Raw genomic sequence first — 21,254 nt, 5'->3', positions numbered from 1 at the left:
CTTCATTGGGAAATGAAGTGATCGGAGTTTACTAGTTACATTGAGGCGGAGCGAAGTGAAAATGTAAATATATATATATGAGATAGGTCTGACCCCTAGGGGCTGAGGGATGGGGCCCCAAAAGGGCAAATTTTCTTATTTTAGCTTTAAAAGCCTACTCCTCCTTCATCCTTGAATGGATTTCATCCATATTTGGTGTGAAACATCATTGGGGAAGGACAATCATATTTTATATATATGAGATAGGTCTGAACCCTAGGGGTTGAGGGGTGGGGCCCCAAAAGGGCAAATTTTCTTAATTTTAGCTTTGAAATCCTACACCTCCTTCATCCGTGGATGGATTTCATCCATATTTGGTGTTAAACATCATTGGGGAAGGACAATCACTTTACATAAATGAGCGTGGTCCGACCCCTAGGGACTCGGGGGTGGGGCAATCTGATTAAAATACTGATCCTTATAACACTCCGTTATATAAAGGATCTGACAATATCCCATAGGGGGTCACGTCCAGATGACCTTTATACCACGTGGTCTTTATATCAGATATTCATAACGATATTTCGTCCCAGGATACATATACAATAAGCTTTATTGTGCTATTTGGGCGAGATGACTACGTAAACCAAAATAATTCTGACAATTTTTTCATACTATTTCGTCCCTGAAATTCACTGTCAATTTCCAAAGGTCACCTGGACATGACCTCCTATGGGATTTTCTCAGATCCTCTTATCAAACGTAGTGATAATAAGGATCTGTATTTTAATCAGATTGAGGGGTGGGGCCCCAAAAGGGCAAATTTTCTTAATTTTAGCTTTAAAATCCTACTCCTCCTTCATCCTTGGATGGATTTCATCTATATTTGGTGTTTAACATCATTAGGGAAAATTTTCTTAATTTTAGCTGGCCCACTTCCTGTTTTCTGGTTTCGTTCTCAGATCTCATTGAAAATTGGTCTACAGGGGTTTTAATTGATGCCGAACGACATGCAAACATTTTCGTAAAGATTTTGGTATTCCAAGATGGCCGCTGGCCCACTTCCTGTGTTCGGGTTCAGTCTCTGATCTCAATGAAAATTGGTCTATAGGGGTTTTAATTGATTCAGAAGGGGGAACTTTAGTTGAGTACAATAATATTTTATAAAGGATCGAGCTAAGACCCATGGGGATAGTAAGGCGGAGGTCCAAAATGGGAGCTTTGCTGAAATTTGGCTTTAAAATCTGACTCCTTATATTAATCCTTGAATGAGTAACAACCATATATGGATGAAGGGCTACCAAGTCTGTTCAACAAATGACATTTACCTATTTCAGAAACTTACATATTCAACTAAAGAGTTGCTTGTATTGTTTATATTAATTGTTAACCACTACTTAATACTGTGACTTTGTTGTTTTGAGCCATGAGTCAGATGACCATTAAGGCCCATGGGCCTCTTGTTTAAACTACAGATACTGAACGACATCACAGATAATGACTCATTTAAAGATGATGATGAATACATTGGATTCGAATTAACAAAAGAACAAAAGCAACTGGTTGAAGAAATCACAGATAGATATGAACTTCCATCAGAAGTAAGTAAAATAATTATAATAAAATAATAATAATTTCAAATAATCAACCGTGACTTTAAAACAGAATTTAAACTCTGTACCGTGTTTTATATATATGTGGTTTTTTGTTGTTGTAGATAACAACGAATCGTAAGCGTAAGAAAGCGATAAGAGACGAAAGTGAAGACATTGAACCTGTAAGTAACTTGTAAACATTTGATTTACTCTGATATTTTATTGAACGCAATTTCATTACAGTCATGAAAATTGATTAATATTTCACTCTTTGTTGTTGTTAAAGGTTTCCAAACGACACATTCCTCTGGAACTGGATGTGATTGTTCATATCTATCCAACCTTACCAACCCCTGAGTCAATTTGTGACGATGACAATACCGAGGAGTCCAAAGAAAATATATACATTCAAAAATTAAGAAAAATCAGGCTCAAAAAGGTCAAAGAACAACAGGCCTCATTCAAGGTAATATTCATATTTCTAATAAATAACACGTAAAATATATTTATTTCATAATTTGATTGATACAATATGTTGATATTATAACATACATTAAAAAAAAAGAAATCTTTATTTTATTATACAGAAGAAACACGACGAAAGGAATGCCAGACGGGAACGAGGTAAAACAAAAAAGAATGAGTATTTGGTAAGCACTGTATCTAATAATCATTAGTATGAGAAAAAGATGGATTTCTTTTTTTTTCGTATGTTATGTTAATTATTGTCAAATTAATATTGAATTATATTATTATTATATTTATTATTACAAGAGTCGGTCGTATTGATGAAGAAAAGAAAATTACAAGTAAGTATTTACAGTAAAAATATATATATAGTTAATAAACTGTTTTCCATAATATTACGATATCTATATAACAATGCATAATTGCAATGGACAATTTTTTTTGTTTGTTCAAGGATTTCTTCGAGTATTTTGATGAGGAGAGCAACGGGGGTCTGATAGAGGAACTAGCCAATGAGGAAATGACAGTAAGTGATTTAGATTTTGTCTTGGTCAATGTACTGATATTTTACAACCGCTCATATAAACGAAAATGATAAATGTCTTTAAAAACACAGATTAAAATTTATATTTTGTTTTTCAGATACAAGCTGAACAAGACATCGAGAAATTTGCAAACGAACTCTTCGATGAAGAAGAATGGAAAGTGAGTATTTTCATGACATGGTAGCATAAAAATGATATATTGCTTTTTACACACACACACACACACACACACACACATGCACACTCACTCACACACACTCTCACACACCGTTGACACGATGGTAATGACAATAATTTACTATTTAGACGACTGAAATGACACAAAATGCTGTTGATGATGGTGATGATGATGAGGAGGAGGTGCAGGATGAGGACAACGGTGATGATGATGATGATTATGATGGTGATGACCACGAAGGTTTTAGTGATGATGATAATGAGGAGCAAGGGGAGGGCGAGGGATGATGATGATGATGATGTTAATGATGACGTCGACGGTGGTGGTGGTGATGATGATGATGATGATGATGCTGATAATGATGTCGATGATGGTGATATCAATGAGGACAACTGTGATACTGATCAAGTAGGTGGTGGTGGAGATACAGGGGGGAAAGTCACGTTAGACGGAAACGGAAGTGATGCGGACATTGATAGTCGATTTCAATTGAGAGAAAAACGAACCATCAACAGGCCTAAGTTTGGTGTTAAATAGACAACATACGAAGTCAGCCTAACACCAAATTGGCATGGACGCTCTTGGTTATCTCTTTTGACTAATTTACATGATATATTTGCTAAAGCGATAGCTCTTTCCGCTGGTCTCCAATCCGATGACGGAGGGAGAATCTATATAAATCAGCAAGGCTTAGATTCTCCTATTGTTATTCATTTTCGGGAACTGAAAGATATCACCCCTGAGGTAATTTTGACTGAAATAGTTAAAGTCTTGCAAAGCAAGCAGCATTTGGTTTTGGAAAATTCATATTGGTACAGTAAAGATGCTCAGGGGTAGCCATTTCACAGGCAACTTAGAACGCGATATCAAAAGAAAACGTAGTATATTTGAAATCAAAAATGAAGATGACAATCTTTGCTGTGCTCGTGCAATTTGGGTCTGTCACGAATATGCAAAAATTGATGATGAAAATGATCAGAATCCAAAACGTAAACGTGTTTAAAAACAAGAGGCCCATGGGCCTTAACGGTCATCTGACTCATTGCACAAAACAACAAAGTCACAGTATAAAGTATTGGTTAAAGATTAATATAAACAATACGAGGAACTCCTTAGTTGAATATGTAAGTTTCTGAAATAGGTAAATGTCATTTGTTGAACAAACTTGGTAGCCCTTCATCCATATATGGTTGTAACCCATTTATGGATTAATATAAGGAGGAGTCAGATTTTAAAGCCAAATTTCAGCAAAGCTTCCATTTTGGACATCCGCCGTACTATCCCCATGGGTCTTAGCTCGGTCCTTTATAAAATATGATTGTCGTCACCTGAAGTTCCCCCTTCTGAATCAATTAAAACCCCTATAGACCAATTTTCCTTGAGATCGGAGACTGAAACCTGAAAACAGGAAGTGGGTCAGCGGCCATCTTGGAATACTAAAATCTTCACGAAAACGTTTGCATGTTGTTCTGCATCAATTTAACCCCTTAACTCCCAGATACGCCAAACTACGCCAATAACGTGTCGGTGTTGAACAAATCGTCGTAACTCCCTTATTTTAGGAGCTATCGAGATACTGATTATATCTGCTAAAACTAGAGATAACAAGTAATATTTTGTGTTCTTAAAAAATTTTCATGTAACAATGTCTTCATGATGTTTTATTGAGTTTAAAAAAGATGCAGACTGAAAAACGGAACATTTTAAATTGATGACGTCGTCTTTCTGTCGGCGTAACATTCAGTGCACGGACCCGATATGGAATCCCTTGCTAATCAAAAAGTACTGAAAAATAATGCTTGTACTTCATACTGTTGGTAACTTAGTATCCCCATTTTATATTTATCTTGCAATATCTACAAACATTTTTTTCAAAAACAAAGATTTCATCTAAAAAGTACGTGTGATGTGTGGTTTTACGCGATACATAGCAATATGTGGTCAGTTTTAACCATTTTTTCTCACCAATCTGGCATAACTTATTGATACGATGAAAGTCGGGAAAATACTGAAGAAAATACACAAATTTATCATTCATAACATACCATATTAACAATACAACGACTCCATAAATCAACAGATGCATCCACGGAAAATTGCTCAGTCCCACGACTTGACGTTGATCGGTTTCACAAGCACCTGTGCGAAACCGATCGGCGACTTTACCAGAACACACGGATAATGGTCCTCAATTTTGCAGTTAAAAAACTCTAAACTCTTACGCAAAAATGTCAAGAAACATGTTTACAGTGATTTCTTTGACTGTATTCAAAAAATAAATTAATTCAGCAAATAAATCTTGCCGACGACAGATAAAACTATTTATAGTAACGGGGATTTCCCGGACTTTCATTTCTAAAAGTTACATGTATTGAAGCACACGTGTCCGACGCCGATTATTTTCTATGGTGGCTCGCATGTTTATAGCTAAATTGTTGGTATTGATTGACTAGGACATCTTATGAGTGACACTGTCATAATCACTGAGGACCTAATTAACATCGTTGTGTTATCAGCGATATACGTGTAGATCTACTGTACGTACATATGTACGTGACACATGTACAATGTGCATGCGTGTAAGTATGCCGGACACGATGCGAAGTTTCCTGAACACAAAAATACGAAACATACATTGTACCTAATATGCCGTAACCTCATCGTAAATATTAATTTGTATCAATACCAATAGAACTAAACACATATATATACATAAGCTATGCATTGATACGATATATATACCCATAAATATTTTGTGGATTGGAATACTAGATTAACTTCAAATACTGACTATGATATCTTATCTTTATCTTAAATATATACATTTTGTTTGATATTTAGAAAATTACTGATTACAAGTAATGGAAATAAACAATTCAAGTGTCAATGACAAAATATATTAGATAATCTATAATGATATTTAATATCCAGATCATTTTTTTATATATTTTTTTTAAATATGATTGTTCTTCAAATACAAACTAGAAATGTCCTCCAGGAGGAGGTCAACTAATTAATCCAGTACAGTTTAGAACAAGAGATCCCAGAGGGATCTTGGCGCCCACCAAAGATTGATCTATGTCTGACAAATGAAAGAGGGATCTTTTCTCTGCTTTTCAAACTTACACTTCTTTTATCTGCTTTTCAAACTTTAAACTATCAAAATCCAAGATGGTGGTCGCAAAATGCAATAGGCAGAACTAGGGTCCTAGAGGAACCTACATATGATATTTGAGAACAATCCCTTCAATACTTTCTGAGAAATAGCGGTAACAAACTTTAACTATCAAAATCCAAGATGGCTACCGGTCAGCCATTTTGTTGACCGATCAGTCCCAAAATGCAATATGCACAACTGGGGTCCTAGGGGAACCTACATATGAAATTTGAGAAAGATCCCTTCAGTGCTTTCTGAGAAATAGCGGTAACAAACTTTAACTATCAAAATCCAAGATGGCTACCTGGCGGCCATCTTGTTGACTGATCAGTCCCAAAATGCAATATGCACAACTGGGGTCCTAGGGAAACCTACATATGAAATTTGAGAAAGATCCCTTCAGTGCTTTCTGAGAAATAGCGGTAACAAACTTTAACTATCAAAATCCAAGATGGCTACCTGGCGGCCATCTTGTTGACTGATCAGTCCCAAAATACAATATGCACTACTAGGGTCCTAGGGGAACCTACATATGAAATTTGAGAACAATCCCTTCAATACTTTCTGAGAAATAGCCGTAACAAACTTTAACTATCAAAATCCAAGATGGCTGCTGGTCGGCCATCTTGTTGACCGATCAGTCCCAAAATGTAATATGCAGAACTAGGGTCCTAGAGGAACCTACATATGAAATTTGAGAACAATCCCTTCAATACTTTCTGAGAAATAGCGGTAACAAACTTTAACTATCAAAATCCAAGATGGCGTCCTGTCGGCCATCTTGTTGACCGATCAGTCCCAAAATGCAATATGCACAACTGGGGTCCTAGGGGAACCTACATATGAAATTTGAGAAAGATCCCTTCAATACTTTATGAGAAATAGCGGTAACAAACTTTAACTATCAAAATCCAAGATGGCTGCCTGGCGGCCATCTTGTTGACCGATCAGTCCCAAAATACAATATGCACAACTAGGGTCCTAGGGGAACCTACATATGAAATTTGAGAAAGATCCCTTCAGTGCTTTCTGAGAAATAGCGGTAACAAACTTTAACTATCAAAATCCAAGATGGCTACCTGGCGGCCATCTTGTTGACCGATCAGTCCCAAAATGCAATATGCACTACTAGGGTCCTAGGGAAACCTACATATGAAATTTGAGAAAGATCCCTTCAGTACTTTCTGAGAATTAGCCGTAACAAACTTTAACTATCAAAATCCAAGATGGCGGCTGGTCGGCCATCTTGTTGACCGATCAGTCCCAAAATGCAATATGCACAACTAGGGTCCTAGGGGAACCTACATATGAAATTTGAGAAAGATCCCTTCAATACTTTCTGAGAAATAGCGGTAACAAACTTTAACTATCAAAATCCAAGATGGCTGCCTGGCGGCCATCTTGTTGACCGATCAGTCCCAAAATACATTATGCACAACTAGGGTCCTAGGGGAACCTACATATGAAATTTGAGAAAGATCCCTTCAGTACTTTTAGAGAAATAGCGGTAACAAGAATTGTTAACGGACGGACGGACGGACGGACGGAAGGACGGACGGACGGACGGACGGAAGGACGGACGGACGACGGACCACGGACGAAAGGCGATTTGAATAGCCCACCATCTGATGATGGTGGGCTAAAAAAAATAGTATATTGACATGTAAACAAAACATATGAAATGAAAACAAAGGAATCTATGTTTTGAAATTTTAGGGGGATCCTGACACAAGCACAAAGTTCTACTTTTTTTTTACAATTCTTCAAAAAGTGTTCCAATTTGGATAGATCATGTTAACTTATGTAGTGAAAGTTGCAGAGATACAATCATTTAGAATAATGACACCTTTCATATACATACCTATACATGTACATCATGTATAGTACAGATAGATTCAGTATCAATAAAAATTCTGCACTTAATCTCAAATTAAAGATTGACACATGCAATGTACTATTTGCACTAAAAACATTAAAAATGCAGGTTGTCTGATCACACAAATAAGTCAACTGAATCTTATACATCATTTCTTTATACTGCATATGCATTTACATGTAATCCAAATTATGGTTTTCTGATGGGAGGTGACAGGGCAACTTGAGCAGAGATACAAAATGTATAAACATATTTTGCCTGTAAAGTTCTTCATGCTTCAATTGACACAAATGTAAAATATTATGCTCTGTGATAGAGATATTATTGATATTTGTCCAGAAAAAGATTAGGCTAAAAATTGTACATGTATGTTACACAAATGTAGGGAAGTAAATTTTAAAATTACAATTTGGAAAGGGGTCAGATGTAGTTAACATGACCCTGTAATGAGACTCAGGATTTTCATCATGTCTTTCTGCTTTCTTTATTAGAATAATCATATATATTTTTTGAATTGTTTCTTGTTGAAATAATACATTTTTTTTTATATCTTTAGCAAATCATTTGTAAAAAGAGCATATGTCAGAAAACGATGTTCAGATACATGTTTACGGATTTATTTATAGCTATATCAAAAGTGCACATCAAGTAAAAGTGAAGTCAATTCTTTGGAATTGTTATCACACAAGTATGACTAAACAAAGACCACATACGTGTATGACAATACATAACATATATACAGGTAGACACTGCAGTGTGTCTACAATCTGAATAAGACATAGTACATGCAATGCACATGCTTATGTAGATACTGTAATATGGTCAAGACATAACATTCATATATGGCAAATATACGAATCATATATGTAGACACTGCAGCGTATAATTATTCATGTTAGCAGTTTACTACAATATGGTCAATGCATAAAACATATACATGTATAGACACACAGTGTATCTACAATATGGTCAGTACATAACACACATATATGTGTAGACACTGCAGAGTACCTACAATATGGTCAGTACATAACACACATATATCTGTTGACACTGCAGTGTATCTACAATATGGTCAAGACATAACACACATATCTGTAGACACTGCAGTGTATCTACAATATGGTCAAGACATTAGACATATACATGTGTAGTCATTGCAGTGCATCTACAATAGAATATGGTAAATACATAAAACATACACATGTATAGACACGACAGTGTACATGTATCTACACTATGGTCAATACATAATTTAACACATATACATATGCATGTTTGTAGACATTGCACTTGTATAACCAATATGGTCAAGAGATAACACATATATATATGTAGACACCACAGTGTATCTACACTATGGTCAAGACATATCACATATACATGTATGTACACACTGTATGCAATATGGTCAAGAGTCAATAACACACAAGTATGTGCATTACATGTAGTCCGCTAAACCTGCCTATATTATTAGGCTTCTTTTTTATTTTGCAAAATATATAGACAAAAAAAAATATTAAAAAAAGCCTAACAATATAGACAGTTTTAGCGATTACATTACATGGTATCTACAATATGGACAAGGTATACATCACATATACACATATATGTACGATGCATTTTTTTTTTTGCAAATGTATATAGATGTATATCTGGGAAAAAGTGAGGGCTTCTACCATAATATATATATATGTAAGGTTGTCTTTTTGGTAACCAAGCAATATAGAACTGGACAAAGAACACACAGATAATAAATGATTAATAGGGATGGTTTGTATTTCTATCAAATGTAGAATATGTATATGCGTTTTTCTCTTAAAAAATAACATGCAAATTATTATGAGTACATGTAAATGTAGAATACACAATTTTTGTCAAGAAAAAACAAAAGCTGTCTGCTAGTCTTTTACTCTGTATTCATTTATTATCTTGATGGATATTGATACTTTTGTGTGGATAAACTAAAGAAACTGGCATTATACAATGTTGGTAAGTTACAAATTACTGCAGTATACTATGAGAGTACCGCATTGCATTTTTTATTGTGTACAAATATATATTTAGATATATATCTAAACATCTTGATAATTATTTGTAAGCCAGCTTGCTATAATGACATACATGTTATGATGTTGGTTTTTGGCGTTCCAAAAAATTGAAATGATCTGAGTATGAATATAAATATTAAATATTATAAACAGTAACATGTCAAACAAACGATTTTGCAACACATTACATTTTTTTTTCGATATTTTAGTCAACTGGAAGCCCGTGAAAATGGTTTTATCAGTGTAAAATCGCATTTTTCCGTAGTTTATATTTTGGTTGCCATGGAAACATTTTTTACGCAAAAGATTAATGATTTGATACCAATTCTGACCACGTTCTTTTTGAAGTAAAAACGAAAGGTAAAAGATCATCAAGTCTGTTAAATAAAGAACAAACTTTCTCTAGATGAAGCAAGACAGGTGAAACACTAATTTAAGCATTTTCAAAACGCATAGGTTTTTAATTGTGTTGGTAACCATGGTAATATTCAAAATTGAATTGAAATTTTGGCATTCGATAAAACTTTTGACCCTTCAGCAATAATGTACTTGATTGTTAGGTTGATAAATTGACATCTAAATAACTTTCATTGTCTTAAGAGTTATAAATGTAAGAAACTTTAACTTTTTTGTAAAAGTCCAAAATTTCGGTTGCTATGGTAACGTAATTAATGTGATAACACCATTTTTCTTACAAAATTTGAAAAGGTTGTGATCTGAAGTTTCTAAATATATAAGGGTTGATTACCAAAAATATTGCTGCAAAAGGGTGAAAAATCACTTTGAAAGAAAATGTCAGATTTTCGAGAACTCTGCTAAAAATTCTTGGGAGTTAAGGGGTTAAACCCCTATAGACTAATTTTCATTGAGAACAGAGACCGAAACCTGAAAACAGGAAGTGGGCCAGCTAAAATTAAGAAAATTTGCCCTTTTGGGGCCCCACCCCTCAGCCCCTAGGGGTCGGACCACACTCATTTATATAAAATATGATTGTCCTTCCCCAATGATGTTTCACACCAAATATGGATGAAATTCATCCAAGGATGAAGGAGGAGTAGGATTTAAAAGCTTAAATTAAGAAAATTTCCCCTTTTGGGGCCCCGCCCCTCTGCCTCTTGGGGTCGGACCTATCTCATTTATATAAAATATGATTGTCCTTCCCCAATGATATTTTACACCAAATATAGATGAAATCCATCCAAGGATGAAAGAGGAGTAGGATTTTAAAGCTTAAATTAAGAAAATTTGCACTTTTGGGGCCCCACCCCTCAGCCCCTAGGGGTTGGACCAGGCTCATTTATATAAAATATGATTGTCCTCCCCCAATGATGTTTCACACCAAACATGGATGTAATCTGTCCAAGGATGAAGGAGGAGTAGGATTAATTTAAAAGCTTAAATTAAGAAAATTTGCCCTTTTGGGGCCCCACCCCTCAGCCCCTAGGGGTCGGCCCAGGCTCATTTATATAAAATATGATTGTCCTCCCCCAATGATGTTTCACACCAAATATGGATGTAATCCGCTCAAGGGTTAAGGAGGAGTAGGCTTTTGTATAAATAGTCTTACGCACGACGCACGGCGGACGGCGCACGACGACGGACAAAACACGATGACAATAGGTCATCCTGACTTTCGGTCAGATGACCTAAAAACCGTATTCGTGACATTATGAGCAGACGACTAAAATGTGAAGCTATCAAGTTACACAAAGAGGCTGGTGTCATATTGGAGGCTAGTTGTGGTATCCCTGAAATCAAACAGTTTGAGCGTGTTGTCTGGAAGTCGTTTTGGTGAGATTGAATACAGAGGTTCCCATCACAAAACACGTAAGTTGTTCTTGTTGAGAATGGACTCTCATTTCCATGCTGTTGTAAACGTTCAGGGTTTTTACGGGAACAAGTATTTCTGCATGGAATGCCTAAAGCCTTATGGTCAAAGGTGGCACAAATGCACCATCGCACAGTGTAGAACTTGTTCAAGACAGGTATCTGTTCGGACTGTAATGCAGTCTGTAACAAGAGATCCCAGAGGGATCTTGGCGCCCACCAAAGAATGATCTATGTCTGACCATGGAAAGAGGGATCTTTTCTCTGCTTTTCAAATTTTTGCAAACATACTATATATGAAATTTGAGTCAGATCGCTTCAGTACTTCCTGAGAAACAGCAGTAACAAACTTCAACTATCAAAATCCAAGATGGCTCCTTGGCGGCCATCTTCATGATTGATCGGTCCCAAATCGAAATATGCACAACTAGGGCCCTAGGGGAACCTATATATGAAATTTGAGACAGATTCATGAGAAATAGCGATAACAATCTTAACTATCAAAATCCAAGATGGCAGCCTGGCGGCCATTTTGTTGACCGATCGATCCAAAAACGCATTATGTACAACTAGAGCCCTAGGGGCACCTACATATGAAATTTGAGAAAGATCCCTTCAGTACTTTGTGAGATATAGCGATAACAATCTTTAACTATCAAAATCCAAGATGGCTGCCTGGCGGCCATCCTGTTGACCGATCGGTCCCAAAACGCAACATGCACAACTAGGACCCTAGGGGAACCTATATATAAAATTTGAGACAGATCCCTTCAGTACTTTCTGAGAAATAGCGACAACAAACTTTAACTATCAAAATCCAAGATGGCTGCCTGGCGGCCATCTTGTTGACCGATCGGTCCCAAAACGCAACATGCACGACTAGGACCCTAGGGGAACCTATATATGAAATTTGAGACAGATCCCGTCAGTACTTTCTGAGAAATAGCGATAACAAACTTTAAATATCAAAATCCAAGATGGCTGCCTGGCGGCCATCTTGTTGACCGATCGATCCAAAAACGCAATATGCACAACTAGGGCCCTAGGGGAACCTACATATGAAATTTGAGACAGATCCCTTCAGTACTTTCTGAGAAATAGCGATAACAATCTTTAAGTATCAAAATCCAAGATGGCTGCCTGGCGGCCATCTTGTTGACCGATTGGTCCCAAAATTCAATATGCACAACTAGGGCCCTAGGGGAACCTACATATGAAATACGAGACAGATCCCTTCAGTACTTTCTGAGAAATAGCGATAACAAGAATTGTTAACGGACGGACGGACGGACGGACGGACGGAAGGACGGACGACGGACCACGGACAAAAAGCGATTTGAATAGCCCACCATCATCAGATGGTGGGCTAAAAACTTTGAGTGTTTTCAACTCCATAAGAAAGCACCCTTCAATAAGTACAACAAACGTGTCGGGAAATCTTTTTTGTGAAACGTTTTGGAAATGTCCTTTGTGTGTGTACAAGGCTTTTTCAGCGAAAAGATGTATCTACGGATTCACATTCTTGTGAAGACCGAAAATGTGTCAACTGCCAACAGATCCATACAGGTGATCACCATTGTTTCATAGAGAAGCGGAATGTGATCCCACCGGGATATAACTATATCTTTTTCGATTTCGAATGTATTCAGGAAACGGGTTTTAACATTCCGAATCTCTGTGTTGCACAAAAAACCTGTAAGGTTTGCATTGATCGGCCAATCAATGGCGACAACCAGCATTGTGACGGTTGTGGTATTCGGCAAATGACGTTTACGGATGCCGAGACATTTTTCGACTGGGTTTTTAGTCCTAGTCATTCAAAATATACCATCGTTGCACACAATATGAAGGGTTATGATGGCTAGTTTCTCCTTGCGTATCTGTAAAAAAACGCAATCAAGCCAGAAATCATCTTCAGTGGTGGGAAAATTATGTACATGTACATACCATCTCTTAAAATTAGAGTCATTGATTCACTAAATTTCATACAAAGTAGTTTGGCAAAATTACCAAAAACATTTGGGGAAGTAGAATTAAAAAAAAGGTTATTTCCCACAGTTGTTCAATACTGAACAAAATCAAAACTATGTTGGAAAACTCCCTGATGTAAGTTACTACGGTGTCGATAGCATGAACTGTAAAGATAGGAAACAGTTTTTGTGTTGGTACAAAGAAAAATCAAACGAGAACTATGTGTTTGATTTTCAGGAGGAGTTATTCACGTATTGCTTGGCAGATGTAGATATACTGAGACGGTGTCTGCTGAAGTTTAGACAGCTATTGCTGAATCTGACAAACACAGACCCTTTACAGTATATCACGGCTGCATCTGTCTGTATGGCCGTATACAACTCACAATTCCTAAAGGGCCAGACTTCCGTCCGATGGGTTAACTGTGATAGATCAGTTCTCCAGAATATCCATTGCTTGGTTAGAGTGGGTAATGAAATCTGACACATTAATACACATCCAGCATGCGTGCAATGGCGGAGAACAAAAAGTAGGAAAGTACCGGGTTGATAGTTTGGACAAAGAAAACAAAAAGGTATACGAGTATCATTCTTGTTTCTTTCACGGGGGTCCAGATTGTTATTCGCCAAAAAATCATAATCCAAAAACAAACACATCTTTCGAAAAAATTATATGTGGACACCCAAAACAAAAAGCAGTATATTGAAGCTGCGGGATTTACCTATTTATGTAAGTGGGATCATGAATTCAGGCAGGAAATAAAGTCAGACAGTATACTTGCAGCTTTTGTTGACAACATAGAAGTTGTAGAAAGGCTACATCCAAGGGATGCATTTTTTGGAGGCAGAACTAATGCCTATCGCCTGCATTACAAACCCGTCCAGGGTAAAACAGTCCAATATGTTGACTTCACAAGCCTATACCCGTATGTCAACAAATACTGCTAGTATCCTATCGGCTACCCTGTGATCATAACATCAAATTTGCAGGACATTTCTTCCCATTTTGGCTTAATTCAATGTAAAATTTTACCACCCGAACAACTTTATCGGTATTACCCTACAGATCCAATGGCAAACTCATGTCCCCATTGTGTAGAACTTGCACTGAGGATAGCTATCAGGGTTATGTACTCATTCAGATAAGGAACGCGCTCTCTTGGGCACATGGTGCTCCGTAGAGCTTGACGTTGCCTTACAAAAGGGGTATGTAGTCCAGGAAATACACGAAGTGTATCACTTTCATCAGACTGCCTGTTACAACCCGACAACTGGTACAGACGGACTATTTACAAATTACATAAACACCGTTTTGAAAATAAAACAGGAAACATCAGGGTGGCCGACCTGGTGTAAAACTGACACTAACAAAGACCAATACATACGACAGTATCAGGAACGAGAAGGCATACTTTTAGACCGCAACAACATCCAACAAAATGACGGACTTAGGGCTTTGGCTAAACTAATGCTTAACTCATCTTGGGGGAGGTATGGCATGCGGTTAAATCTTCTTCAGACTGAAGTCATTACCGACCAAGCCGACTTTCATTTCTTGCTTTCTGACGAGACAAAACACATAAAAGACTTTCATTGTTTATCTGACGATTATATTGTCATGGAATGGTTGTACAAAGATGACAATTTTGATTAAATGACATTACAATGACCAGATTAAAGTTTGGGGTTAAGTTAGAACAAGTTCTATCAGATGGGAATAGTTTTTATTTTTTATTTTCCAATCAAAGACTACATTTGCCACATATACATGCACAATACTCCACTTTATTTCCATTCTGGCTTTTTCCTCTCCTACACTAGAAATTACATTGTTTTTTATTATTATTGATGAAAAGGGGGCAGGGGGTAAGAAAACAAGAGGCCCAGAGGGCCTGTATCGCTCACCTGGTTTGTAATTCCAAGTAATGTTCTGAATACAGGTTCATTGTTTCTTTTCTGAAGGAATTTGAATATTTACCTCTAAATTCCCTATTGGGCCCCACCCCTCCTGCCCCCAGGGGGTCAGAGCCAAAATTTATACAAGTTCTGTTCGTCTTCCCCCAAGGATGTTTGTGGCCAAATTTGGTTACAATCCATGTAGAACTCTAGGACAAGTAAGGATTTTATAGGATTTACCTCTATTTCCCCTATTGGGCCCCGCTCCTCCTGCCCCCGGGGGGTCAGAGCCAAAATTTATACAAGTTCTGTTCCCCTTCCCCCAAGGATGTTTGTGGCCAAATTTGGTTACAATCCATGCAGAACTCTAGGACAAGTAGCGATTTATAGGATTTACCTCTATTTCCCCTATTGGGCCCCGCCCCTCCTGCCCCAGGGGGGTCAGAGCCAAAATTTATACAAGTTCTGTTCCCATTCACCCAAGGATGTTTGTGGCAAATTTGGTTACAATCCATGTAGAACTCTAGGACAAGTAGCGATTCATAGGATTTACCTCTATTTCCCCTATTGGGCCCCGCCCCTCCTGCCCCAGGGGGGTCAGAGCCAAAATATATACAAGTGCTGTTCCCCTTCACCCAAGGATATTTATGGCCAAATTTGGTCACAATCCATGCGGAACTCTATGACTAGTAGCGATTTAAATTAAATGTTGACGGACATACGTCGGACGACGGACGGACGGACGGACGACGCGCCATGACATAAGCTCAACGGCCCTTTGGGCCAGGTGAGCTAAAAACAGATGGGGAGGGGGGAAGGAGGTAAAGGGGGATAAGGGTATGAAGAGGGATGGTATATAAACTAATAAATAAACAATTAACATAAGGGGAGAGATAGAAAAGGGGGAAAAGTACAGACAAGAGGCCCAAAGGACCTTAACGGTCATCTGACTACCTTGACAATAGTAAAATTAATTATATATGGTGTCACTTTGTCAGGATCATTTTCAATTTCTTTTTTTTCATTTTCAATTTTATTTCAAACAAGAGGCCCAAGGGCCTTAACATATAGGAAACTAATTAGATATAGTGTCATGGAAGTCATCTTCGATTTGGGATCAACCAGAGATGTAACAATACTTTGTCGAGACCATGTCAGGATCATTTCATGCAAGTTTTAGCCACATCCAACCGGTAGAACTTTAGAATAAGTTCAAAATGTGTTTTCAAGATGGCGGCTATCTTGGATTTCAGATCTACAAGAAAAATAACAACACTTTGTCGGGACCATGACAGGATCATTTCATGCAAGTTTCAGCCAAATCGCACCGGTAGAACTTGAGAAGTTCACTTCAGCGCATCTCTATATAGTCAGACATTGGAGGCCCGTCACCTCAGCTTATCTCTGTATACTCAGTTATTGGAGGCCCGTCACCTCAGCACATCTCTACATAATCTTGCATTGGAGGCCCGTCACTTCAGCGCATCTCTATATAGTCTTACTTTGGAGGCCTGTCACCTCAGCGTATCTCTATATAATCTTGCATTGGAGGCCCGTCACTTCAGCGCATCTCTATATAGTCAGACATTGGAGGCCCGTCACTTCAGCACATCTCTGTATACTCAGTTATTGGAGGCCCGTCACCTCAGCGCATCTCTATATAATCTTGCATTGGAGGCCTGTCACTTCAGCGCATCTCTATATAGTCTTACATTGGAGGCACGTCACCTCAGCGCATCTCTATATAGTCTTACTTTGGAGGCCTGTCACCTCAGCGCATCTCTATATAGTCTTACTTTAGAGGCCTGTCACCTCAGCGCATCTCTGTAAAGACTTAAAAAGGAGTTCCGTCATTCAGTTATAAGAGGCCCGTCACTTCAGCGCATCTCTATATAGTCAGACATTGGAGGCCCGTCACCTCAGCGCATCTCTATATCATCTTGCATTGGAGGCCGGTCACCTCAGCACATCTCTATATAATCTTGCATTGGAGGCTCGTCACTTCAGCGCATCTCTATATAGTCTTACTTTGGAGGCCTGTCACCTCAGCGCATCTCTATAAAGACTTACATACCAAAGTACCATTAATACCTCAAGCCCTCCATCCTTGAAACCTATGTGAGGCAGTTGCCTGGTACTGACAGTTGGTTCATGGTTGTTCTGCGGAGTACTCCGGCTTTCCTCCACCAACAAACCTTGCACATCCTTTTATGATCCTGACTAAAACCCCAAACCCTAATCAATATAGATATATAGATCATTGAATGGCGAGGGCTATCACATGTGTTTTTATGTAAAACGTATTTCATTTGATTTCATTTGACAGAACAAGGTACAGCAAGGAAGGAGTCGTCAACTACGGACAAACCCTCAAAAGGTAAATAGTTAATGTTCAGATAGATTACATAGACACATCTTTTGCAGACATAAAACACAACTAACTCATCAATGAAGACCACGATGATCCCTACTTTTAGTTATCAGCATTGCATGCAGTAAAATAGCATTAAAATGTTTCCATCTTAATACCAGGAATCAAATTAAATCTGACCTAGGGGACAATTTTCTGAAATATTACATTAATGGGAATTTGTTTACTTTATATGTGATTCAGTTGATAGGTAATGAAAGATGTTTCATTAATTATAGAAGTATAGTGAAAAACGCCTCATAGTAGGTAGAAATATGGACTCATGAGCTTTGTTTGTTTGTTTGTTTGTTTGATTTATTAACGTCCTATTAACAGCTATGGTCATGTAAGGACGGCCTCCCATGTATGCGGTGTGTTGCGTGTATGTTGTGCGAGGTGAGTGTACTGGGAGACTGCGGTATGTTCCTGTTGTGTCTTCTTGTATAGTGGAACTGTTACCCCACCCGGTCACATTATACTGACAACGGGCGAACCAGTCGTCCCACTCCCTGTATGCTGAACGCTAAGCAGGAGCAGAAACTACCACTTTTATAGACTTTGGTGTGTCTCGGCCAGGGGACAGAACCCAGAGCCTTCCTCACAGGGGCGAACGCTCAACTCAAGGCCAAAAGTAAGGCGGTGCCAAGGGAGGCATTAGGAAAGATAAAGTCAGTTAGGAAGAAGAGAAAAGATAAGATCCTAAATTTAGTCGCCTTCTACGATCATGCAATAGGGGCAGCAGGTACAATTCTAACGCCCTACCTGCAGGGCCAGGACTCATGAGCACTTGCACCTTTAATTAGGGATACTCTGGGTTATATCCCCTAGCAGAGACACACCATAGTCTATAAAAGTGGCAGTGTTTCTGCTCCTGTTTCAACTCTTAATATGAAATAATTATTTTTATTATAAAACACTTTTCAGACCAGGAAGAGAAGCTCTTTCATTTATGGAACACCAAGAAAGAGTGAGTACAATTATTCTTTTGAAAGTTTAATGTATTTACAAATAATCCTTAGTTTCATAAGGGTAAAATATTCCTTATGATACATCCATCCCTTATTCATGAATGATCAGGAAACAATATAAGCAGCTAACGCGCACCATTGGATAAGCTGGAACACCCAATATATCTTACACATGAATTTAAATAAAAAATTGACAACCGATGCTTTAATATTTTATGTATTTACTGTATGTTTCTAATTTCAGTGAACAGCAATAACAAAGAAACTGGAGACAAGGTAAAGCTGTATATTTCACAGTATATTTCTTTTTTTTACAATTTTATCCACATTTCTTGAAAACAAATATGCATATGAAAGAAAGAAAGAACATATCTCTCCGTCATTTAATGCATTAGTAGCCTGTTAGGGTCACATTGAAAAAAATATATAATATGTTGTAATAACGACTTAGTATGTCGTAATAACGACTTACTTATGTCGTAATAACGACTTACTTATGTCGTAATAATGACTTATGTCGTATTAATGACTTAGTATCTCGTAAGAACGTCTTAGTTATGTAGTAATAACAACTTAGTCATGTCATAATAACGACTTAGAATGTCGTTTTATCGACTTAGTTATGTTGTTATAACAACTTAGTATGTCGTAATAACGACTGGTACATTTGAATGTCGTAATAACGACCTAGCTATGTCGTTATAACGAACTAATATTTATTTTAATATGACCCTAACAGGCTTCCGTAAATTATTGTTGTTCTCAAATTAAACCTATAACTTTGTTGTGCTTTTTATCCTAGAATATTACTACTAGCAGACCGAAAAGACAACGGTTAATGTCACCTACAGCTGAAAATATGAAAGCTATGCAAAAGGAACTGAAGAAAGTAAGTTAATTTTCTAATGAGTTTTTCAGCTCACATTATGGATAGAACATTTTTAGGCCACCTGACCATAAGTCATGGTGACCTATTGTAATAGTCGTTTGTCCGTCCGTCGTTCTCTGTCGTGTGTAGTGCGTCGTTGGTTACCATTTCCTTGTGAACTCGATAACTTGAGTAAATGTAAACCGATCTTAATAAAACTTTGTATGTAGACTAAAATTCGAAAGATCTCGAACGAGTTTGAAAATCAACGTGATTTGATGGTAATTTATGGAGTCATTGCCCTTTGCACTAATAATTATTTTTTGACATTGTGAACGCGATAACTTATAAGTAAATATAAACCAAGCTTAATGAAACTTTGTATGTAGACTAACATTGGAAAGATCTCAGACGAGTTCGAAAATCAGCTTGATTTAAGTCTTAACTTAATTATGAAATAATTGCCATTTGCGATAATAATTATTGAACCTTGTGAACATGATAATGTGAGTTAATATGCACCAATCTTAATGAAACTTTGTATATAGACCTATTAGATCTATTTTCCTATTTCATGAACAAGACATCAGTTATCTAGTAAATGACATAACTAATTTTTATCAAATATCTGGAGACTGTTAAGGCCCATGGGCCTCTTGTTATAGAAAGTAAATACATTTCTCCCGACAAGTAAAGTCTTAACAAAGTCACTGGAGACAAGGTAAAGCTGTGCTACATTATATTTCTTTTCTTCACAATTTCATGCATACATCATGAAAATAAATTGGCAAATGAAAAAACCAACATCACATTTTCTTGTTATTTAATGCATGAGATTTGCTTACAAATTAACAATAACTTTGTGTGCTTGTTTATCTCAGAGTATCACAACCACAAGAAATCGATTAGCGCCACCTAGTGATTCAGAACAGAAAGCTTGGGACGAGGAACTGAAGAAACTAAGTAGCTTTTTAATTAATAATTGGGTATTTCAGCTCACCTTTTTATAAAAGAACATTAATTTCATAGGAAATAAATTAACTTTTCACAAAAGATAAGGTCTTAACTTGCATAGAAAACAGTTAATATAGGAAATCATTTTCAGAAGTTTTTGATTTAGTGAAAGGCTCAGTACATTTCCTAAACCAAAAGTCATAAGTTTATTAAAATGACTTTATGTATATAAGCATCAGAATATCTATATTCATGATCTAAAATGAAGTAATAATTACAACACCAAACTTATGCAAGATTTCTTTGGTAAATCCATTTTAATAGTGAAGGTTAAGTTCACGAACCTGCTGTATCCCAAATGGAATGCACTTTACCAGCCTAACCGAACCATACAAGTGTTTTGTTTCTTGAAGCTTACCACTTGGATGCATGATGGTGGAATGAAGATATTTCATTTACCAGCAAAATGTTTTCTTGTACTTTGTTGAAAACAAGACAAGATTATTTACTTC

At 37.1% G+C, this 21,254-nt stretch overlaps 1 protein-coding gene across 1 annotated transcript in view; it reads left to right on the top strand.

Moving 5' to 3' along the window:
• The first annotated feature begins 1,430 nt into the window (after positions 1–1,430).
• LOC138305600 (uncharacterized) overlaps positions 1,431–21,254 on the top strand; it is a 31,006-nt gene continuing 11,182 nt past the window's right edge. Inside the window, exons 1-11 of the mRNA XM_069245902.1 lie at positions 1,431–1,580; positions 1,697–1,756; positions 1,861–2,040; positions 2,162–2,224; positions 2,497–2,568; positions 2,685–2,747; positions 3,006–3,291; positions 17,869–17,919; positions 19,165–19,196; positions 19,723–19,809; positions 20,670–20,774. Coding sequence (XP_069102003.1) covers positions 1,431–1,580; positions 1,697–1,756; positions 1,861–2,040; positions 2,162–2,224; positions 2,497–2,568; positions 2,685–2,747; positions 3,006–3,291; positions 17,869–17,919; positions 19,165–19,196; positions 19,723–19,809; positions 20,670–20,774 — 1,149 coding nt within the window. The remainder of the gene's footprint in view (positions 1,581–1,696; positions 1,757–1,860; positions 2,041–2,161; positions 2,225–2,496; positions 2,569–2,684; positions 2,748–3,005; positions 3,292–17,868; positions 17,920–19,164; positions 19,197–19,722; positions 19,810–20,669; positions 20,775–21,254) is intronic.

This window comes from Argopecten irradians, chromosome 13, assembly GCF_041381155.1.
Source record: "Argopecten irradians isolate NY chromosome 13, Ai_NY, whole genome shotgun sequence".
Classification (NCBI taxonomy): Eukaryota; Metazoa; Mollusca; class Bivalvia; order Pectinida; family Pectinidae; genus Argopecten; species Argopecten irradians.
Note: the sequence above shows the minus strand (reverse complement) of the source record. Positions and strands in the feature narration are given on the sequence as shown.